Below are 21,494 nucleotides of genomic sequence, written 5' to 3' on the forward strand. Positions count from 1 at the left end.
ATGTTTCTGCCCTAGGAAATTGACTTCAGAACAGATTTATACAGTGGGAGCAAGGGTTGGGAAGAGATCTGGCCAACCAATGGCTTAAATACCATGGATTCATCAGACTGCCTTATGAAGTCTGTAAACAGTGTATGGCCTGTGAAGTGTATGCAGGTGTCCTTCCCTTCGTAGGGTTCCCTGAGGATTTAGGACAAACAGACAGAAGTTACAGCAAGACAGATGGAATCAAGATTTGCAAGAACTTTTTAACTGAGCCCCCTCTGGGAATGTACTCCACAACCAGAGCCAGGAAATATCTGGGTGATGAATTCAGAAAGAAAATTCTGGGATAAGATGACATATCAGGATCAGATAATATTTCAATTTTTTAAAACTGAAAATCAGATCCTGTGATTTTTAAAAAGAGAGAGAGAGAGAGAGAGAGAGAATATGTATTTTAAAACAAAAAGTGGAGAAGCCACTGATGATCCCCTCATCACCTCATGTTCAACTTTTCAGGACAGCTTCCAACATGACTGTTAGAGTGGATATCAGGAAATACTTGTTGGGTAGAATTAAATAACACCCATTATAGTGGCAGTTACTATAGTAGATGAAGGAATGTACTAGTAGAGATTAGTATACTAGTTGGTTTTTATATATTTTTTAAAATAAATATAGGTTAGGTGTGGAATAATCAGAGACCGTGTTGACCCTTGATGTGGTGATGCTTCCACTGATTTGGAAATGGAAACACCATGGCTCTACAATGACTCTTGTGTTTTCCACAGGAAATGGCCGTGTGGATGAATGAAGATAACTCATACTTGCAGCATAGAGTCTTGGTGATCATCTGCAGGGTGCTAAACTTTGCATCCAGGAAAGCCAAGGGATATGTAAGTGACAGTGTGCTATCTGGCTCCCTGCTTCTGAAACCTGCATTTCTGTCGTGTTCTTTTCCAAGACTTAGGTCTTGAGAGCATGTGATGCCTGCTGGGTCTGACTGTGCTGGTAAGCTGGGATATTGGGAAAGGAGTCAATATCCTGCATGACTCTGTCAATCAGCAGGATTTCTCAAGGAACTGAGACAGATGCCTCCTGCTTTACACCAACAGTAGGAGTGAGTCAAAACCAGGCTTTTGCTCAGTCTCAATTTTCCCCTGTGAACTACAATCAGTGCTATTTACAGAGGCTTCCATCCTTACTTTTCTTCTTATTTCGCCTTTTCTATCATCTTTTTAAACCATTACTTATGTTAAATTTATACAAGTGATTCTTGAGTACTTCCATTTAAACCTGCTAGAGATATAGCTGAAGTCTTCCTTTACTACCTTCTCCACCCCAATTCCTTCTTAGCCGTGTCCGGTGATGTGCGTCCTGCCCAACAGCTTTCAGGAAGACCCACACATGCACACATGGGGTATACTGCTTTGTTCTCTCGTGTTTCTTTACTAAAGTGACCTCCTACTTACCTATGGTTCTGCAGTATTCTTTTTGCACAAACAATACAGTGGGGCCTTGACTTACGAGCGTCCCGACTAACAAGTTTTTTGAGATACCAGCTGTCTCTCCGCCGATTTTTTGCATTGAGTTGATAGAGTAATTTGAGTTAACGAGCTCCTTAACGAGCTCGATCTCAGAAGGAATTAAACTCGTAAGTCAAGGCCCCACTGTATGTCGTGCAGATATTTTCATAGATTTGCTTCATTCTTTAACCACAGTACACATTCCATAAGTTTCATATATTGTAACTATTCTTTAGCTAATAGACTTTTCAACTGAATAGTTTGGTATGTTTTGGTGTGTGTTTTTCCTACTTCAAACAATACAAAAATGGTCATTTTTGTGCAAGCACATGAGTACTTATAAATGCTTACACAGATAATAAATCAAAAACTATGAGTAGATTAAAGTTAAGTGATGCACAAGTGTCCTCCAGTTAGCATTCCCTGAAAATCAGAGTGCCCCTTTCCTCGCACCTTCACAATGGAGAAGAAATCGGTATCTCCTTGTCAGCATTTACTGGGGTTTTCTATATTTTGAGTGTCCCTGCCTGCCTTTTACACTATCTATGAACATGTCTCACTCTTGTGGATACTCAGTTACAGTCGTAAAGGCCGTTGCCCCCCGCACACAGGCCACCCCTCAACAGTGAAAGAATAAATGCGTAAATTCACACGTGCCGCGGAAGGCTCCCGTGCATCGCTGAAGGTTCCGAGCTGTGGCTGAGATTTGTTTGAGAGCCAGGTGGGGATATAACCTATGACTCTGTTCTGCAATGTTTGCTAAATACCACCAGGTGGAAGCAGACCAGCGTTTTCCAGGACATGGAAACAACTCACAGTCCTGGAAGCATCAAACTTGACTAAGTTAACTTTCTCTTTAGATAATGTTTTCTGAGGATGGCTAAGTCAGTGAAATTAATGGGGGTGGGTAAATAAGTATATAAAACAATCAGAGACAGTATAAATAAATTAAGTGTTTAAAATATTTTAATAAATTAATAAGTTCTCCACAGGCTTGATCTTTGTATGTCTATGACACAAAATCAATGAAGATTTGTTCTGCCCGTCTCTAACTAAATGTAAGTGCCAATTCTATACTCGGGAGTATGCACCTAACCCCTAATCATTCCATTTACTGAATAAAGACTTTTTTCTTCATAAATTACCCTAGCCTGTGTCTTCCAGAGTCCGAGGCTCCCGTCCTATTGAACAATCCTGACCATCATTCACACTCAGAAATATTTTTAAGTGTTATTCCTCTTAATGATCCATGTGCCCATCAGGATAAGAAAAAAACTGCTATAATCAAAGAACACTTGTCCCTTATTAAAATATTAAGGAGATGTGAGCTAAACATGTCATCTTACAGCATTAACAGAGATTTTTTTCCCCCTCAGTTTGTCCCTTTGGCACATGAGCATTTTAAAAATGGAAGAAAGATCTCTAGTCAAAGCTAACTAATAGACACGTTTTTATCTCATACCCTATCTCCAGAGTTCTCACAAAATGACAGCAATGAAATTAGTTGAAGGTATAAATCCACAGCAACACAGAGAATGAGTGAAGGGTTTCCGGTGGGCTAGCGATGTCAACAAACTTCTGGATGAGATAGTAGAATGAAGAGGGTAGCTGATAAAGCCTGTCAGGGAAGGCTGAGAGGCCGGAGCACAGGAACTTAGGGTGGGGGCTGAAAGGGAAGGCAGTATGCCCTCTGGAACCACGGAGAGACTGGAGCTGTGGAAGCCCAAGTAATGATGGTGGGTGGGAGGCAAAGGAAGGCTGAAAACATAAGCAGTAACTAAAGGGATTCATTGAAAGTTTGTGCAGAAGAATCTACATTGCCTCTCCTTCCTGACGCACACACTCTATTCTACGGGGACATGAGGCCACTGGCAGGCAAAATCAGAGAATTTTTTTTCTCAAAACAGCTGTCAATTCCCTAACAAAATTATCTTGGTTCTATTGTTTAGATCTACATGACCCCATGCTCACCTCCTCCTCATTCTAAAGTGAAGCCCACTGGTTGACAAGCCTCGTTCACGTAGGAAACCCCACCAAGGAACATCACATTTTTAAATATGACCAGACAACCAAGACCCATGAGAAAACCCTTCAAATACAAAAGACCAACCACCATAAATAAAGGGGGGGGGGGGAGATGATAAGAAATAGGTAATCAGGATACAGATGAGAATTTAGTCTCAAAAAGAGTAGCTAAGACATTTATAGGACTCCTAAAATAGGCAGATTCCAAAGGCATCCACAGAAGCAAGAGTTTCTCTTCCCTTCCTTTGCTGAGATCATCATTCTCAGCATCCTAATTCAGTTATGCTCTGGGTTCATGGCCCAGGTCACTTGAGATTCTTCTTCAGAATTACTGTGTATGTGTATGTGTGAGAGAAAGAGAGAGAGAGAGAGAGAGAGAGAGAGAGAGAGAAGTGTGGGTGGGTCAAGCAACATGAGAGCATGAGGGACAAGGATAAGGGAGCATGAGAGAAGTAGAAGGAGAAACAGGCTCGGGATCCCCCTAGTGGGCTGACTTGAACTCTACTTTTACCGCCAACAGTTGCTCGAATCATCGACGATGATTTTTACCTAGGAAAAGTAATCACTTGTCTTGGACACAGGAAGATTCTGCAGGCCCACTAGCGTATCAAACATTGATACTTATATTTTCACAAAAACAAAATGTTTCTTCCACCTCTCCTCTCTTCTGTCTCTACTGCCTTTTTTTTTTTTTTTTTTTTTTTTTGCATTTGAACAAGCCAAACAAATTTGTTGAGATAAAAATCTAAATATTTAAGCATCCTGTGTCAGAGAAGTTGTGGGGAAAAATACATAAATGTTGTGGTTGTAGGTCTGACATCAGAAGTAAATGCTCTGAATTTTTAAAAATTAATTTCCCTGGGAAGAATCAGAGCCATTCCAGAAGGAAGTCATATTTCTCCAGTGGCCAAAGGAGTCATCTGAAGGTTTTCATACAGGAAGAAGGGAAGCATGATCTACATGCTTCAATCAATCCCTGTACCTCCCCTCGAGTATCCTGGGAATTGGCTATCTGCAAATTGCTACCTGATTTATGAAATACAAACGAATAGTGCCTCCATGAGTGAGTCACTGTTATCTCTGAGCACTTGGCTACAAGCTTTCTTTTCTGTCATCCATGCTACCCTCCCCCCCTTAATCTCCATAATAACGGTTATGAGGTAGAATTTGTTACCTGCATTTCATAGATGAGGAAACTGAGGCTCAGTAACAGAGCCGAGATGGGAACACAGATTCTGTGAACTCGGAAGCTCATCCTCTCGTTCTAGGCTGACATACACACATTAGAGGTTAAGGTACTGACATGTAATGTTGACACTGCACAGCAATCCATTTTTCTTCTTTGTTTTCCGACAGGGAAGTGTGGATGCTCCCTGTCTGGGGGACCTGGCAGCAGAGCTGTCTCTTCTATGTTCCCACACTGATGGGTCCATCACAGAGCAAGCATCCTTTGGAATATATCACCTCCTCTGCATTGCAAACTGTGAGAATGGTAAGAAAGAGTCACCACCTTTCACTAAGAATAGAACAAACCCAATAAAAATTGAAAGCAGAAAAACAATAAGAGAACAGCAATGAAGCCAAAAACAGATTCTTTGAGAACATGGGGAAGGGGGGGAGATTAAAAGACAGAAATTATCAATATCAGTAATGAAAGAGGTAATGTCACTAGAAATTTTATGGGTATTAAAAGAATAATAAGGGATACCATGAACAACTTTATGCCAGTAAACCTGACAACTTAGACACAGTCATTGAAAACACAAATTACCAAAGCTCACTCAAGAAGACATTAATAACGTGAAAACTCTATATCTATCAAAGAAAATGAATTTATATTTAAAAGTCTTCTTACAAAGAAAACTCCCACAAACGTTCAAAGAAGATATTATACCAATTCTATACAAATGCATGCAGAAATGTGAGGGTGAGAGAATACAGCCTCATTCTATGAGGCTGGCATTGTTCTGATATCAAGACCACATAAAAACATTACAAGAAAAATAAAAACAAAAAACTACAGATCAATGTCTCTCTAGAACATAGATGCAATTTTTTTTACAAGTTTAGCAAATCAAATACTACAATACATAAAAAGAATAATATAGCATGACCATATAAAATTTACCCCAGAAATGAAATATAAATTTAACTTTTGAAAAATCAATCAATGTAACATACTATATTAACAAATGAAAAAAGATAACTATATGGTTATCTCAGTAGATACAGAAGAAGCATTTGGCAAAATTCAACATCCACTTCTGAATTTAAAAAATAGTAATAATAAACTCTTAGAAAACTAGAAATAAAAAGAGAGCTTCCTCTACCAGCTAAAGTACACCTATGAAAAACCTATAGCTAACATCATACTTAGTAGCAAAATACCAAGTGATTTTCCTAAAAGATCAAGAAAAAGACAAAAATGTGTACTGTCATTACTTCTATCTAGCATTGCACTAAGTAGATCCAGAAATAGACTCACATATACGTGGTCAAATAAATTTTGACCAAGCTTCAAAGGCAATTCAGTGGCTAAAGGATACATTTCAATAAATGGTGTCTTAAAAATTGGTTATTGCCCTAACCAGTTTGGCTCAGTGGATAGAATGTCGGCCTGTGGACTGAAGGGTCCCAGGTTCGATTCCGGTCAAAGGCATGTACCTTGGTTACAGGCACATCCCTAGGTGGGAGTGTGCAGGAAGCAGCTGATCGATGTTTCTCTCTCATCGATGTTTCTGGCTCTCTATCCCTCTCCCTTCCTCTCTGTGGGAAATCAATTAAATATATTATTTAAAAAATTGGTTATTTCATATGGTGATGAAGGGAGACTAGACTTGAGGTGGGATAAACACACAATGCAATATACAGGTGATGTATTATAGAACTGTATACTTGAAATACATAATGTTATTAACCAATGTCACCTTATTAACTTTAAAAATTGGTTATTTGTAGGCAAAAAAAGAACTTTGATCTATATCTCATACATGTTCAAAAGCTAATTCATAATGGATCATAGGACTAAATGTAAAACTATGAAACTAGAAGAAACCTTTGTACCTTGGATTAGGCAAAGATTTCCCAAATACAGCACCAAAAGCATGACTTGTAAATGAAAATAAAATAATTTGTATTTCTGCCTTTGAAAGACACTGTTAAGCCCTATCAGGTTTGGCTCAGTGGATAGAGCGTTGACCTGCAGACTGAAGGGTCCTGGGTTCGATTCTGGTCAAGGGCAAGTACCTCAGTTGCAGGCTCCTCTCCAGAGTGGGTTCTGGTCCGGGCTTGTTGTGCAGGAGGCAACCAATCGATGTGTTTCTTTCACATTGATATTTCTCTCTGTCTTTCCCTGTCTCTTTCACTCTCCCAAAAAATCAATGGAAAAATATCCTCAGGTGAGGGTTAAAAATAATAATAATTATTTAAAAAAAACAAAAGACACTGTTAATAGGTAAGCCACAGACTGGGAGAAAATATTTTCAAAGTACACATGATAAAAGACTTGTACCGATAATTTTAAAAGAATACTCAAAACTCAATAAGAAAACAGACAGCCAAATCTAAAAAAAAAAAAATAGTAGTTGATTTGAATAGTCATTTCACAGATAGCACAGATAGCAAGGAAGCACATAAAACCATGTTCAATAGAGGAAATGTGAAATGATACAACTTTGGGAAATCATTTGGCAGTATCCCAAAATGTTAAACACGTATCTACTGTATGATCCAGTCATTCCACAATTTACCTAAGAGAAATGAAAACAAATCCTATATAATAAAAGGCTAATATGCAAATTGTCCCCTCGACCAGGAGTTCAACCAGGGAGTGGGGCCAGCCCGCCAACTGCCACGGCCCCTCACCCTGGCCAGCCCCGGCCCTGATTGGCCCCCCACCTCCACCACTATGGGGGGTGGGGGCAGTTCCAATGTCACCTTATTAACAAGTGCCCCTATTGGGGCAGACCAGCTGGACCCCACCCATGCACGAATTCATGCACAGGGCCTCTAGTATGCATATAAAGACTTCCACGTGAATGTGGACAGCACCTTTATTTGTAATAGCCAAAAGCTAAACACAACCCAAATGCCCATCAATCAGCAGGTGAGCAGATAAACAGATGATAGTATTTATAGATGCATTCAGTGAAGAGGAATGAACTATTGACACATGCAACAGCATGGATGAATCCCGAATAATTGTGCCGAATGGAAGATGCCAAACAATGAAAGAGTACACGCTAGATGAATCCACTTACATAACATTAGAATAGGAAGTAGATCAGCAGTTGCCTTTGGATCAGGGGATGGGTCCAGGAAGCAGGCGTGAGGGATCACAAAAGGGCACGAGGGAACTTTTGGAGGCAATGACTATGACCTGTTTTGCTTTACCGTGGTAATGTTTTCATGAATATACACAAAAACTTACCAAATTGTAGACTTTAAATATTTTGTATGTCAATTGTATCTCCATAACTCTGTTGACAAATGAAATCATTTAAAAACTCACCTGCAATGGAACTAAAGACACCTGAGGCTTTGGTTGAGCCCTCTGACTTTCCTGCAACACAGTCCCCCAGCCCTGGCAGAACGAGTCCACGTCTGCTCTTCCACCAACAGATTCACCAGTAGCTTTTCAAGTGCCCCAAACAATGCATCTGATGTCTAAATGTATGGACATCTGGTCAACCTATTAACATGATCTATGCTCTTCATTCACATTTTACAGAAGCCTCTCTTAAATACTTTATGAATTCTGGGTCTGTGCAGTCATAATAGTTTATGTGACTAGGGTAGTCAATAGTCAGAAAACCAGGGCTCCAGAATTAGGCAGAAAGAGGAAATTGGAAAGTGCAAGGTTGGAGAAGGAACCAGGGATCAAATAAAAATGTTTAAAAAGCTTAAGCTCTTTCTTTAACACAGTGAACATTGCAGAAGGCAAACTTACCAAGTGTGATAAGACTGGAAGTTACAATTGGCTGCCTTCGCTCTTGGATACAGAATACCTCCCTGACATCTTGCGAGGAGACAAAACTAAAATTGCGCAGGTAACTTAGCCGCTGCTTCATCGTATGGCTTTTGTGTTATGTGGGGGTTTTTTTGTGACAACGTATTTTGCAAAAGTTATATTTTAATATTTTTTCCACTTTATATATATGGAATATACACAATAAATATATATATATATACACACACAACACACACACAAGGAGAAAATGTGGTTTATCTTTCTTAACTGAGAAATGTATAATCATGTAATTTTGTTCACATTTCATGGTCTGTGGATATTCCTGTAACTTTCAAAGGGGACTGTTTGCATTGTGTTTTTTGTACCTCAGTTACAGACACAGGGGCTTTTTTTTCTCTTCTTGCTCCTTGATCCTTCTCTGGGGAAGAGAAAAGTCTACACCCTTTCCTACCCCACACTCTTCTGAATCTCCTACTAATTATGCTTGCTTCTGATCTGAGCAAAATCATTTCCAAAGCTGAAGAGCTTCACAATGATTTCTAATATGTGAGTAGCTGAGTTGGGGTAAAATCAGTATTTTACATTTCCTTTTCATTGGAATGCCATGGTTCTCCACTTCTCCCTGGCCTGCCCTCAGAGCTAACTTACCCAGATGAAAATGTTTTAATTGCTTTAAAAATCAAGGGGGGAAAACAAATATAATTTAGCTTGGATTACAGTCATCTTAATACCAACACCGTTGTAAATTATAATTTTTAACATTTTGTAATGGAGGAAGAGGCCCACAACAGCAAAAGTGCCTAGAGCCCACAAGAGTCATGGGGCCCTCCCTAGCCCTGGAGCTTCCCCGTGATGTCTGAGGTTACATTGATGTAGATAAGGCCTGAGGTCATGGCTCTCTCTTTTTTTATTTCAGAGTATAGGACACACCTTAGAGCCATCCCTGCTGACTGACTTTGTGTGGAATCTCTTTATGAGACTCAATTCGCCTAATCCTGTAATGGTAAAGGAGGCAGCCAACATGCTAAAACTGACTCTGGAATTCCACGCCAACAAGGTCACCATGGTAAGATCCTTGACAACGAGCAGGGGAGCCTAGCGCTTACCCTCTAAAATGCTCCTGCTGCCTTTGTTATATAGCTACTTCTTTTGCATATATAGTCCTTGCCATTGCATCATTATGTCACTAATTAAACAAGGCTCTTTTTCTGAAATATCTCAAGTGTACAGAAAGCTTAGAAAATAACATTTCACCCACCAATCACACCAAACATAATATTTTCCTGAATTTGCTTCAAATTTTTAAAAAAGCACATTAATAACAATAAAATAGTACAACTATAATTCAAATCACCATTAAGGAAAGTTTCCAAGGTCCCTCATTCTGCTGTAGGGCTGGCTACCTAATTTGTAGAGCCCGGTATGTAGATTTTTCTACTTTGTCAAAATAAATTTGAAGTATATGGTTCCATTGTTATTCTGTTCCACATTTTGACTTTCTTCTTAAAATATTTGAATTATATGTTGTTCTATATTGAGCTTATATGTCTTATGTAATAAAGTCATCTATACTCCCAAAACAAACTTTTAAAAAAAATATTTTCCCACTATCGATAAATGCACAGGTATGTTTATTCCTCATGCAAATACATATTTTGCATTGTGTGGCCATGCACATAAACAGTACTTATTTGTGTGATAATTGCTGCCTTGGTTATTCTGAGAAGGAGCGAATTCTTCAGTCCAAGAACTGCCCAGGAGAGTCCTCTTGACCTGTGAAATGACTTTTCCAGGTGTCTAAGATTGTGAATACTATTTATGAGCAACTGTCTGGGAATTCCACTCACATTATGAAGCAAACTATGTTGAAGGTCATCACCTTATTGACGCGCACTTCGCCGAAGAAGGTCATCTTTCAGCTTATGGACTACCCAGTCCCAGCAGACAAGTAAGGCTCCTTTGCCCCTTCCACAGGGTTTGCTCAAAGTGTCCAGAGTCAGATCTCTCTGGACATGTTCCAGGGGACCATACCCTTATATAGGAACTTCAATGCAAAGAGACTGCGCAATAGCATTCAGAACCCAGCATGGACTGACAAGATACCAAGAATTCCCCAGCACAGAGGTACGCAGAAGTTTTTAAAATGAGCAATGCAATAATAATTTTGAAGAGTGGCCAGGTATGTAGGGAAAGAAGCTAGGGGCCTGGAGGTTGAGAAGCTTGGGTTCTAGTCACATCCATTTCACTAAATATGTGGCATTTGGCAAAACAGCACTTATATTTAATATTCTAATCTTTTAATTTATATAGTTTTTTTATTTAGTTTTTACCTAGTTTGTTTTTTCAATTGGTGTATTTATTTACATATTAATTTGTATTTCCATCCCAGTTTTTAAATATCCCAGTTTTTATCCCTGGACAAACTAGTCACAAGGTGGGAGGAACAGTATTGGGGGCAGAAAGCTGATCAGTGCTTCACATTGAGCTTAACAGATATTTAAACAGGAAATGAACTTGCAGGCTTTGCATACTGTATTTTATTTATTTTATGTAGACAGTATTTTTATTACTGAAATTCTTCCTCTGTTTCCAAAGACAAGTGACTCCAGAGGATCATTTGAAAATGGGAATTTTAGCTTGTTCTGGATTGGTCTACAGTGTCTTTTTTGCTAAAAAACAAAAACAAAAAAGTAAAACCAAGACCATTCTCCTGATTTATGTCCCAGCATTAAGTAGGAAATGAACCACTTATGATTCTCATTATACAGTGGGTTGTGTTGGCAGCACCTTGATAATGATGTGGCATGCAGCTGGGAACGAGTCCAGCGTGGCCCCCTACGTGCTGAAGACAATCTTGTTGATACTGAAAGGAAAGCCTGGGGAAATTCAGGACAGCTTCTTGGAAAGAAGACGTTCCTCTCTGGATGCTACTAATATGATGCCCGTGGCGGTAAATAAGACGAGTGTTTCTTATTCCTGGTGAAAATTCCCATCTACCCTCAGTTTCAGTCATACTTCCTTTCACAGTCCTGCTCTCATTCATTCATTCAACACATATTTATTGAGTGCCTACTATGTGCTACTCTCTGTTCATGAAGCTTTATGCTCAGGTGAGATGCACAAATAATGAACCAAAAAATGTGTCATGTGTCAGATGATAGGAAGCTTAGAAGAGATACAAAGTGCTGTGGTGAAAGGGGAAGGACAGGGAGGGTTTAGGTAAGTTGTCCAGGGCGGGCTTCTCTGCTGAGGTGACATCTAATCAGAGGCCTGAATGAGGTGAGGGAGTGATCTTTGTGGTATGTGGGCAACAGAGATGTAGACAGAGAAAAGGAGAAAAGTTCTAGAGTGATGGGAGCTCACCTGGTATATCACTGAAGGCAAGGAGGACAAACAGAATTGAGCAAGGGTGACAGCGTGGAAGATGGTTTCAAAGAGGTAGCCACCAGCTGATCATACACACTTCTATAAGTATCTTAAGGAAGACCTAATCTCATTTGTGTCCATCATTATACATCTCCCAAGGACCAAAACCACCATTCCTGGGAATAAATTTGAGTCTTACAGAGATATCCTATTGTAATCCTAATATATAAAAACCCAAGGTGTGTAACATCCAAAACGACCAAAGGCTCGACCAACCAGAAGTCAGTGCTGGGTTGCCATGGCAATCCAGCACTGACTGCCACAGCTGTGGGTGCTCTGACCCAGCACTGACTGCCAAGGGGCTGCGGATCAGGCATGAAGAGAGGCCTAGAGAGAGAAGCAGGGTCTGATCCGTAGCCTCCGTGGCAGCTATTGATCAGCACTTGCCTCTCTCTTTCGCACCAGGCCTGGCCAGCAGCCGTGCCTCTCTTTCTCTCAGGCCTCTGCTGGGTCTGCTGATCAGCCCCACCTCTCTGATCAGGCCCATTGATATGCCCGGAGATGCTGACTGGCATAGAAACCGACCAATCAGAACCAAATCTGGGTGAAAAGTATGAGAAGCCAATGGCTGCCTAGGAGGCAGAGCTTTTGACGCTGACTGGCATAGAAACCGACCAATCAGAAGCTAATCTGGGTGAACTGCGAAGACAGAACCTAAGGTGGGGCTGAGGAGGGGTTTTAAGGGCAACAGCTATTTGGTATAAGGTGTAAGAAAACAGTTCAATTTTTTAATGACTGGTTTGGAAGTATAGTGCATATGGCTATCAGCCCAGATATAGGGATTATGTATTTTTGTCTGCCAAGAGCATCTCTTCCTGCTGATAAAGGCTCCCCTCCTCCCCCCCCCCCCTCATTTAAGCAATTCTATCCTATATAATCTATCTATACTACTAAAAGGGTAATATGTTAATTAGACCAGGTTGACCGGCCATCTTCTGGACGTCCAACTTCCTTCCAGACAAAGCCATGGTGGTGGGGGCTGAGGCAGAGGCCATTAGGGGCAATCAGGCCAGCAGGGGAGGGCTGTTGGGAGCGAGATCAGGCCTGCAGGGGAGGGCAGTTAGGGGCGATCAGGCAGGCAGAGGCAGTTAGGGGTGATCGGGTCAGCAGGGGAGAGGAGTTGGGAGTGAGATCAGGCTGGCAGGGGAAGGCCACTGGTGGTGAGAGCAGGCCGGTAGGGGAGGGCAGTTAGGGGCGATCAGGCGGGCAGAGGCAGTTAGGGGTGATCGGGTCAGCAGGGGAGAGGAGTTGGGAGTGAGATCAGGCTGGCAGGGGAAGGCCACTGGTGGTGAGAGCAGGCCGGTAGGGGAGGGCAGTTGGAGGGAACCAGGCCAGCAGGGGAGGGAAGTTAGGGGTAAGATCAGGCCAGCAAGGGAGGGCAGTTAGGTGTGATCAGGCAGGCAGAGGCAGTTGGGGGCAAGATCAGGCCAGCAGGGGAGAGCAGCTGGGGGCAAGATCAGTCCGGCAGGGGAGGGTAGTTAGGGGCGATCAGGCAGGCAGGCAGAGGGGTTAGGTGGAATCAGGCCAGCAGGCAGAGGCAGTTAGGGGCGATCAGGCAGGCAGGCAGGTGAGCAGTTAGGAGCCAGCAGTCCCAGATTGCGAGAGGAATGTCTGACAACTGGTTTGGGCCCAATCCCTGTGGCGGCTGGATATCCCCCAAGGGGTCCCCGATTGGAGAGGGTGCAGGTTGCACTGAGGAAACCCCCCCAACCCGTGCACGAATTTCATGTACTGGACAACTAGTAAAAGCCTAATATGCTAAGTGTCCAGTCATCTAATCTTCCATTCAACCAATCAAAGCATAATATGCTAATGATATGCTAAGGCTGCTCAACCACTATCTATGACATGCACTGACTACCAAGGGGCAGAGCTCCGAATGTAGGTTAGCTTACTGCTGGGGTCTGGCCAATCAGGACTGAGCGAGACAGGCCGGACATGCCCTGGAGCCCTTCTGCAGTCCCTCTCTGGCTGGCTAACCTCCCACGTCCCTCCTCGATCCCGATCGTGCACCAGTGGGGTCCCTCGGCATGGCCTGCACCCTATTGCAATCTGGGACCCCTCAGGGGATGTCAGAGAGCTGGTTTCGGCCCGATCCTGCTCAACTCAGGAGCTGTCCCCTGATGGTCAGTGTGCTCCCACAGGGTAAGGGCAGCTCAGCCAGAAGCTGGGCTCATGGCTGGCAAGTGCAGCAGCAGTGGCAGGAGCCTCTCCTGCCTCCACAGCAGCGCTAAGGATATCTGCCTGCCAGCTTAGGCTCACTCCCCATGGGAGCGGTTCTAAGCTTTCAATCAGATATTCCCCAAGGACTCCTGGACTGCAAGAGGGCGCAGGCCGGGCTGCCCCCTCCCCCTACCCACCAAGTGCACGAATTTCATGCACTGGGCCTCTAGTAGAGAATAATGGAGAGTGCTCTACAAACGTGAGGTTGTGAGATGTGTTTCTCTGATGTGGTTGGTCAGTGGGCCAAACAATGTGTTAGTGACCTGGCCCACCTCCCTTACTATCTCATTACCCTGGATTGTTTAAGCACAGGGCGGACAAGTTATTGGTAGGACTAGTCTTCATGGCCACAGAGGAAGGAGCCCTTGGGATATATGCCCTCCTTGGGGACCAGCTTGCTTCCTGCTGATCTGGTGGCAAGGTAGGGATTGCCCATGGTGTTTTGGGAGCTCAGTGCCATGGAATGGTTGGCACAAAATGGATTCAGCAGCTGCTATTGGATGAAGGAACACATGCATGCTTCAGGCTTGCTTCAAGGAGGTGGGGATGGGGTTTGCCAAGTCCCTCCCCCGGTCCTCACTAAGGCTGACTGGGTTCAGAGGGAGATGGTGACATCCTTGACTCTGTCTCCTTCCCTTGCAGGCGTCCCAGGCCTTGTGCACATTGTTGCCCGTTAGCTCTTACAAGAAAGCGGTGGCCCAATTCTTCCCGCAGCTCTTGATGGCCCTCATGTTTCAACTCTGCTACAGCAGCAACACGCAAATGGATTCAGAGGACAACTTAATGTGAGCTGGCAGTGGTTACTTCAGATTGAATGAGAGCTTGCTTCCTGCTCTCAGTGTTTCTACCCCCTCGGGTTCAAGTGGAGTCTTTATAATCCTGTGGGCAGTGTATTCATTTATTATGTTTTCTCTCGCAAAGTAACTCCTCTGAGTACCTAGAAGTTAGCCAGGACCTTTGCTGAGTGTGGGTGCAGTGTATAAAGAACCACTTCCATAAAACTTGGGTTATTCCTGCCATGATGGGAGGCAACCACGCAGAGAGAGCACAGGGAGCAGTCTGTTTCCACTCCGCCCTGTACTCTCTGATAGGGCTCTGCCAGGGCCATCATACATGTTAGATAATGTGCGTAAGTGTCCTCTGTGGTGTGTGGGCTTGTGATGGCTGCCACTCATGTCCATATTGGGTGAGGTTCAGCTCTTCCCTTTTACTCAAGCGAGTACAGTTAGCTCTGCTGCTCTCTGGGAAAATTTGGACGGACCCAACTGTCTGCTATTTTCCCTTATCTGGTATGGACTGTAGGCCAGGTGGAACTCTAAAATCACGGTCAGTCAGTCCCATTCAGATATTTAATTTACTCTGTCTTCCAAGCACACATATCAGGTACATGAGAATAGGTGCTACTTATGTAAAGCATCCAAGGAATAAAATCAACAGACACCTTGAGCAAGGTATCACATCATTGAACATCTTTTGCTAATAAGCTGTTAAAAAGTGAATAAACAAATAAGCTACTCCAGGGTCAATCCCAGGTTGTACATGCTACAACTTCAGCAGAAACCCATACCCCATGTAGTTAATCAGGAGAGAGTAATAGCATTTAGCAGTCTCCTTCCTTTCAAATACTCCCTTTCCCCAAACCAGGATCCTGCCCAGGATGCAATGAAAAGGCAGGTCCCATGTACTTGGTTATGGGAAGGCCACGGTCAGGTGATGATTTTGCTCTCCTCTGGGGCCCTAGCTATGCCCGGGACGCCCTGAGAGTGCTACTGAATTGCTCCGGACTGCAGCAGGTGGACCTTTCTCTGAAGAGAAAGAATTTCTGGAAACAGGCCTCCCAGGTTCTGTTTCACCTCCACGGGACCTACCTCGTTGCCAAGTAAGAACAGGCTCTTATTGGTGCAGGGCTCTGGGTCTCTGTCCCATCTTCTCCGTCCTTCTTCAGTGAAGCCACGTGGGAACATAATCAATACCCACTCCAACTTCCAAATCTCTCCTAATGAGCTGAATTGCCATGTGATTCCTACTTCTTCACTATCTGGAGGGGTTTATACTTTGGAATAGTTTTCCCTTTCCTGCCCTTGTACCTGGTGATACAGATTCCTAACTTCCCTCTCTCTGCAGGACAGGTTTCTCCTTCTGATATGGACAACTAGAGCTGAATCTGATTTTTCTTTCCTCGATTGTTCACTGTTTCCTGCTCTGTAGGCATCAGTCAGTAATTGCTGTGCTCTCTCTTGAAAGGGGTTTGATCAAACCCGTGCTCAATGAGACAAATAAATTTGGGAAAGCATAATGAAAGAGGACTTCTGTTTTTCTTGTCCTAGAAAGATTCCTCTTTTTTTCTAGTTAGTCTATTAGTAACTAGAAAGATTCTGATTATAGGGGTCAGATTTGCTGATCAAGAATCAGGATACATAGTCTTGATAACATAAAAGACCACGTGAAGTTGTGACTGGCCCAGAAAGTACGTTCCAAATGGTCTCTGGGCTCCTGGTGCTCTTATTTGCACATGGGTTTCAGGAACACACCTAGTTTTGTAAAAGTGTAGTTCACCTACACCCTGCAAATGGCCCCCAGTTATTAAGAGTCACTCTGTCCTTAGTAATTTGGGATCTTCAAAGTGTGGTCCACAGACCAGCAGCCACAGCAACACCTGTGACTTACAAATACAGACTCCCACGGCAGGCCTACTGAATCAGATTCTGCACTTTAGCAAGATTCCCCGGATGATCTGTGTGCACATTAACGTCCAGAAGCACTGGATTAGAGCCCCCATCTGGAGCCTTCAAATGGAATCTGTGCCACCTCATCCTTCCCAATCCTGCCATGACCTATCTAACCCCCACCAGGATGTCAGGGCAGCTGTGAGCCTAGCCGGTGCCCAAGTATGTCATGGAGAATGGCTTAGTGAGTTAGGGCTCACCACCTCTTCTCCAGAGTAACCCAGGATAGCACCAACTCTCTCCTTTCTTGCATCATTTAAAGGAAGGACTTGGTCTATAACCAAAAGGTGACCTGCATGGCCATCTGGAATTGCCAAGGTATTTATTTTCTCTCCCTTTGGTCTGGCACTGATGGGAGGTTGCCGTAATTTAGGGCATTCTGTTCTGAGGCACAGGATGAGAGACAGGAAAGAGCAGTGATGTTAAGAGATGTTGTCGGTGACCCAGGTATATATCCTTCCCCCTGGTCTGTGTAGAATTCATACTGGGGCTGCTGTTTACCATGGATTAGGGTGTTTCAGAGAATATCTTTCTTGTTATCTGGGTGGTACAAAATATAAAGATACTAATTCTCTCTTTACCATCATTAGCATTTATTGATGCAGAAAGTGTTCTTATCTTCTTTACTAATACAGTGCCTCCTCTTTACAGAACTCTCGCTGAACATAACTTTCCGCAATTTCCAGAGACCCTACATTATCTCTACAAGCTCTCGGTGGAAGGTCCTAGAAGAACAGAGGAGGGTGTGATCACAATAATTTTCCTTACTGAAGTGAGTTTTATTAGGAGACTGTGAACAACCGAGTTCTTACTCCCTTTTCTTACCCAAACGTACCCAACACGCTGACCTTTTATCTCCTTCTCTGAATATGTATTTTACACAAGTTAATACAATGACAGATATCTGAGGTTGAGGGGGTAAGGTGGAGACAGATCTGGAATATGGGAGAGTTGAACCCTCAGCCTGCTCCAGGAGTTGGCTGTTGTCATTTCCTGGAGATTTGCACAAACATTAATTATTTTTGAAATAGTATTCATATATCTTTGCATGCCTGTTAAAGTATATTGAGGGATTATTTAGTTTACTAAAGTTAGTAGGTAACATGTGGGATCTAAATAATACTTTAGGCTTTCTAGGGCAGGGGTGAGAATGGGCCAAACAACTGGGTGAAATGAAGGACTTCTGTTTTTCTTGTCCTAGAAAGATTCCTCTTTTTTTCTAGTTAGTCTATTAGTAAATAGACTATGAATATTACACCATAAATTGTAATGCCATACTAGAGTCAAACAAGTTGAGGAAATTCTTTTGGATCTAACTTTAGGTTTCCTAAATAATTAACTATCTAAGCAAGCATTATTTAATTAATATGCATTAAATTCACTACTCACTGGTGATACTACCTTAACTTTATTATTTCATATACATACACACACAAGCACACATTCTAGTGTCTGTCTCAAGTGACTCTCCTGGGTTCCATTTATTTTCATACGTGTGGAAGCATCACGCTGTTAAATTATGGCCATTTGCATAAATGTTAATATCTAGCAAACCATATTCTCCTCAACTCTTCTTTTCAAAACTTTTTTCCTTCCTATATATTTGTTCTTCTAGTTAAATTTTAAAATAACTTTGCTAGGTCTGAGGAAAAATAAACTTTTGCTGAAAATACTGTAATTACATTAATGCTATGAGCTTCTTATGAAAAGTTGATATTTTTATAATATTTTCTTTTTTCTTCAACATTTTGTCATTTTCATATAAACTCTACACATTAATTTTGGAATTAAGTTAGCTTATATTATTTTAAATTGCTAGTGTGAATGTGGCTTTTTAATTTCGATTCTCAAGCTCATTGTTGCTGAATGTTCAGGACAATTAAACTATTTTCTTGAATTCAGCTACTTTCCTGTGCTCTTACAGTAATTCTAATAGAATTTTACATAATCCTAATATACCATAGCTTTAAAATTATGATATCAACATACAATATTAATTTACATGATCCCAATGCATGAAAAATGAGGATAGTATTATTACCTCTGTTTAAATTATTACTTTTTTTTTTTCTTGAATGATGTGTTTCCACCTTGGTCTTTAAAGATCCATTTTATGAATAATCTCATTTCTTCTTTGTCTACTTACCTATTATGACCTTAGTGTTTTCTCAATAAACTGTATGATTCTCTCTCTCTCTCTCTCTCTCTCTCTCTCTTTTTCTCTCTTTTTCTCTCCCGCTCACACACAAATTTGTGAAGGAAATCAAATAACTTTAGAACATAGTGCTTTAACTATACATCCTTATTGAGATATATTTTAAGGACAAAAATATTTTTTAAAATACTCACTTTTACTCAGGAGGTAAATTAATATTGTATGTTAATATCATAATTTTAAAGCTATGGTATGCATTATAAAGCAAAAGGCAAATAAGTACACATATTAGTATTATGAGGCACCAAGGTTTTTCAAGTAAGAGAAAGATGAGGCAAACATAAAACTGTAAAAAGTTAACAGAAACTGTGTTATATTTTAATTTAATATATCAGCATTGTCAAAATGAACTTACAACTAAAAGAAAAATGTATTTCCTAGTTCAAGTAAAGAAAGACCCAGAAGACATAATATGCCAATAACAATTAGTGCACTCTAGTACCCGCTTCTAATGGTGTCTCAATACCATTACTCACTGCATAGAACCCTGTCTCCTTAAAAAAATGGATAATTTCAGGGGGCAAGGAAAATATAAGATGAACCTGGGACATCTAATTTTTCCACAAGCAAAGAAGTGCTCAAAGGTAGATGGATTTTGTCAAAAAAAAAACCATAAGAGTCAATGTGTTAGGGGCCCTACTTCCCAAATTTGAGTATCAAAAGAAATAATAACTGCAAATAACTATAATATATTGAAAACATTTTAATGCATAAGTCCTTGGTAATACTCAAAACTGGAAAGCTGGGGGGGGGGAGAAAGGGGGGGGCAGTAAATATAGAAAAAATGCTAAACATAAAAAAAATCACTATTTGCAAGTCTCAGTGTAATAAATGAATGAATGAAGAAAAAATCATTAACAATTTTAAAACCATTAAGTGAAAGGTTACTGGAGAACACAGTTTTCACATGATACCAAATTATCACTCCACCGATTAGTTACTAAATATAAAAGGAAAGTATGCCTTTTCCAGTTGCTGCGGGGGGATATCACCATGGGAATATATGTGGGAATAGGTATAAGTATTCAGAGTTTGAGTGTGATTTGTGTTCCAGCTTTACTGACAATGTATTGATTTTTATGCCTGAAACAGAAATTGCGCGTTGGCCTTTACTCTTCTTAGGAACGTATTAGCTGTTTTCTTTCAGCTTCTCAACAAATTCTTCAGGGACCCATTCCCAGAAGAATTTCTGGTTCTCTTCAGGAACTGGGTCAAAGACTCCAATCCTGCAGTTAGCAAACTGAGCCTGCAGAAAATCGCCACCATGGCGCCGGTGATCAACCAGGTATGCGTGTGTGTGATTTGTGTCTGCCAGCACCATCCAGGTCACAGTCTGAGACTTGATATTGCTCAATATCCTTACTGATGTTTTAGCACTAAGGGATCTGGGTTGACTGGAAGGAATGTGTTAAGTCAATTTAGTCGCTTTATCACCTAATTCATATTTTTCCCAGAAAATAATTCATAGCACTCAGAATTTATCAGCATCACTCTACATGAACACCCTTCTTATAGTCTAAACTAAACCACACACAATAATTTCCCTTCCAACATATACTTGTGCATGCATGTTAATCACCATCTCCCAGCACTCCCTCAAGCTTTTCCTTCCACTGATAATAACACTTTTCTCCTTCACCCATACATAGTCACATTTTTCTTTTTCAATGGTCAGTTCTAGTCAAATTCCACTGACTGTTCTGATCTTTAGCAGCCTCATCTCTCTCAGAGCCACATCAGCTATGGGCACTTATTTATACAATACAAGAGGTCCAATGCACGAAAATTCGTGCTTTCCTTCCCCCCAGTTGCCGGCACCGGCTTCCCTCCGGGACCCGGGACCCAGCTGACTTCTCTCCAGCCCTGGCTCCGTCAAGAAGGACATCCGGAATGACGTCCGGCCTAATTAGCATATTACCCTTTTATTATTATAGATTTTACATCTGTGCTTATATAATTCTGAACCAGCAGCATCAGCATGTCCTAGAAACTTAAAAGAAATGCAACGGGGCGGGGGGGTTGGAGTGGCTGGGAAGGAGTCGATGGGGGGGAAAAGGAGACATATGTAATATTTTAAATAATAATTTTTAAAAATGAAATGCAACGTGCCAGGCCCGGGGTCAGGCCTATGGAATCAGAAATACTGGGGTTGGGGCCCACGCATCTGAGTTTCCAAAAGTTCTCCAGGCGATTCTGACATTGCCCTATATTATTCCTGCTGAGTCATGTCACTATATCTGACCTTCCAGGAAGTTTGAACCTAAGTGTACCCCTATGTTTTGTAATTCCCTTGTAAACATCAGTGTCCTTTGCGCAGTGCTGAGAGCGTAGCTGTTCTATAAACCACTGTTGGTTTAATAATATATTTAATGACAAATCCTTGTTTGTCTATTAAACATAAT

General features: G+C 41.6%; 1 protein-coding gene across 1 annotated transcript in view; it reads left to right on the forward strand.

Annotated features, from left to right (window-relative positions):
- The window catches only part of MROH9 (maestro heat like repeat family member 9), a 46,612-nt gene that overhangs the window by 12,754 nt on the left and 12,364 nt on the right, over positions 1-21,494 (forward strand). The window contains exons 6-15 of the mRNA XM_070397102.1: positions 774-878; positions 4,890-5,025; positions 8,457-8,581; positions 9,419-9,568; positions 10,296-10,450; positions 11,287-11,452; positions 14,794-14,936; positions 15,893-16,030; positions 17,529-17,649; positions 20,240-20,377. Coding sequence (XP_070253203.1) covers positions 774-878; positions 4,890-5,025; positions 8,457-8,581; positions 9,419-9,568; positions 10,296-10,450; positions 11,287-11,452; positions 14,794-14,936; positions 15,893-16,030; positions 17,529-17,649; positions 20,240-20,377 — 1,377 coding nt within the window. The remainder of the gene's footprint in view (positions 1-773; positions 879-4,889; positions 5,026-8,456; positions 8,582-9,418; positions 9,569-10,295; positions 10,451-11,286; positions 11,453-14,793; positions 14,937-15,892; positions 16,031-17,528; positions 17,650-20,239; positions 20,378-21,494) is intronic.

Source organism: Myotis yumanensis, unplaced genomic scaffold (genome assembly GCF_028538775.1).
Source record: "Myotis yumanensis isolate MYYU_CA2020_CCGP unplaced genomic scaffold, mMyoYum1.0.hap1 SCAF_17, whole genome shotgun sequence".
Taxonomy (NCBI): Eukaryota; Metazoa; Chordata; class Mammalia; order Chiroptera; family Vespertilionidae; genus Myotis; species Myotis yumanensis.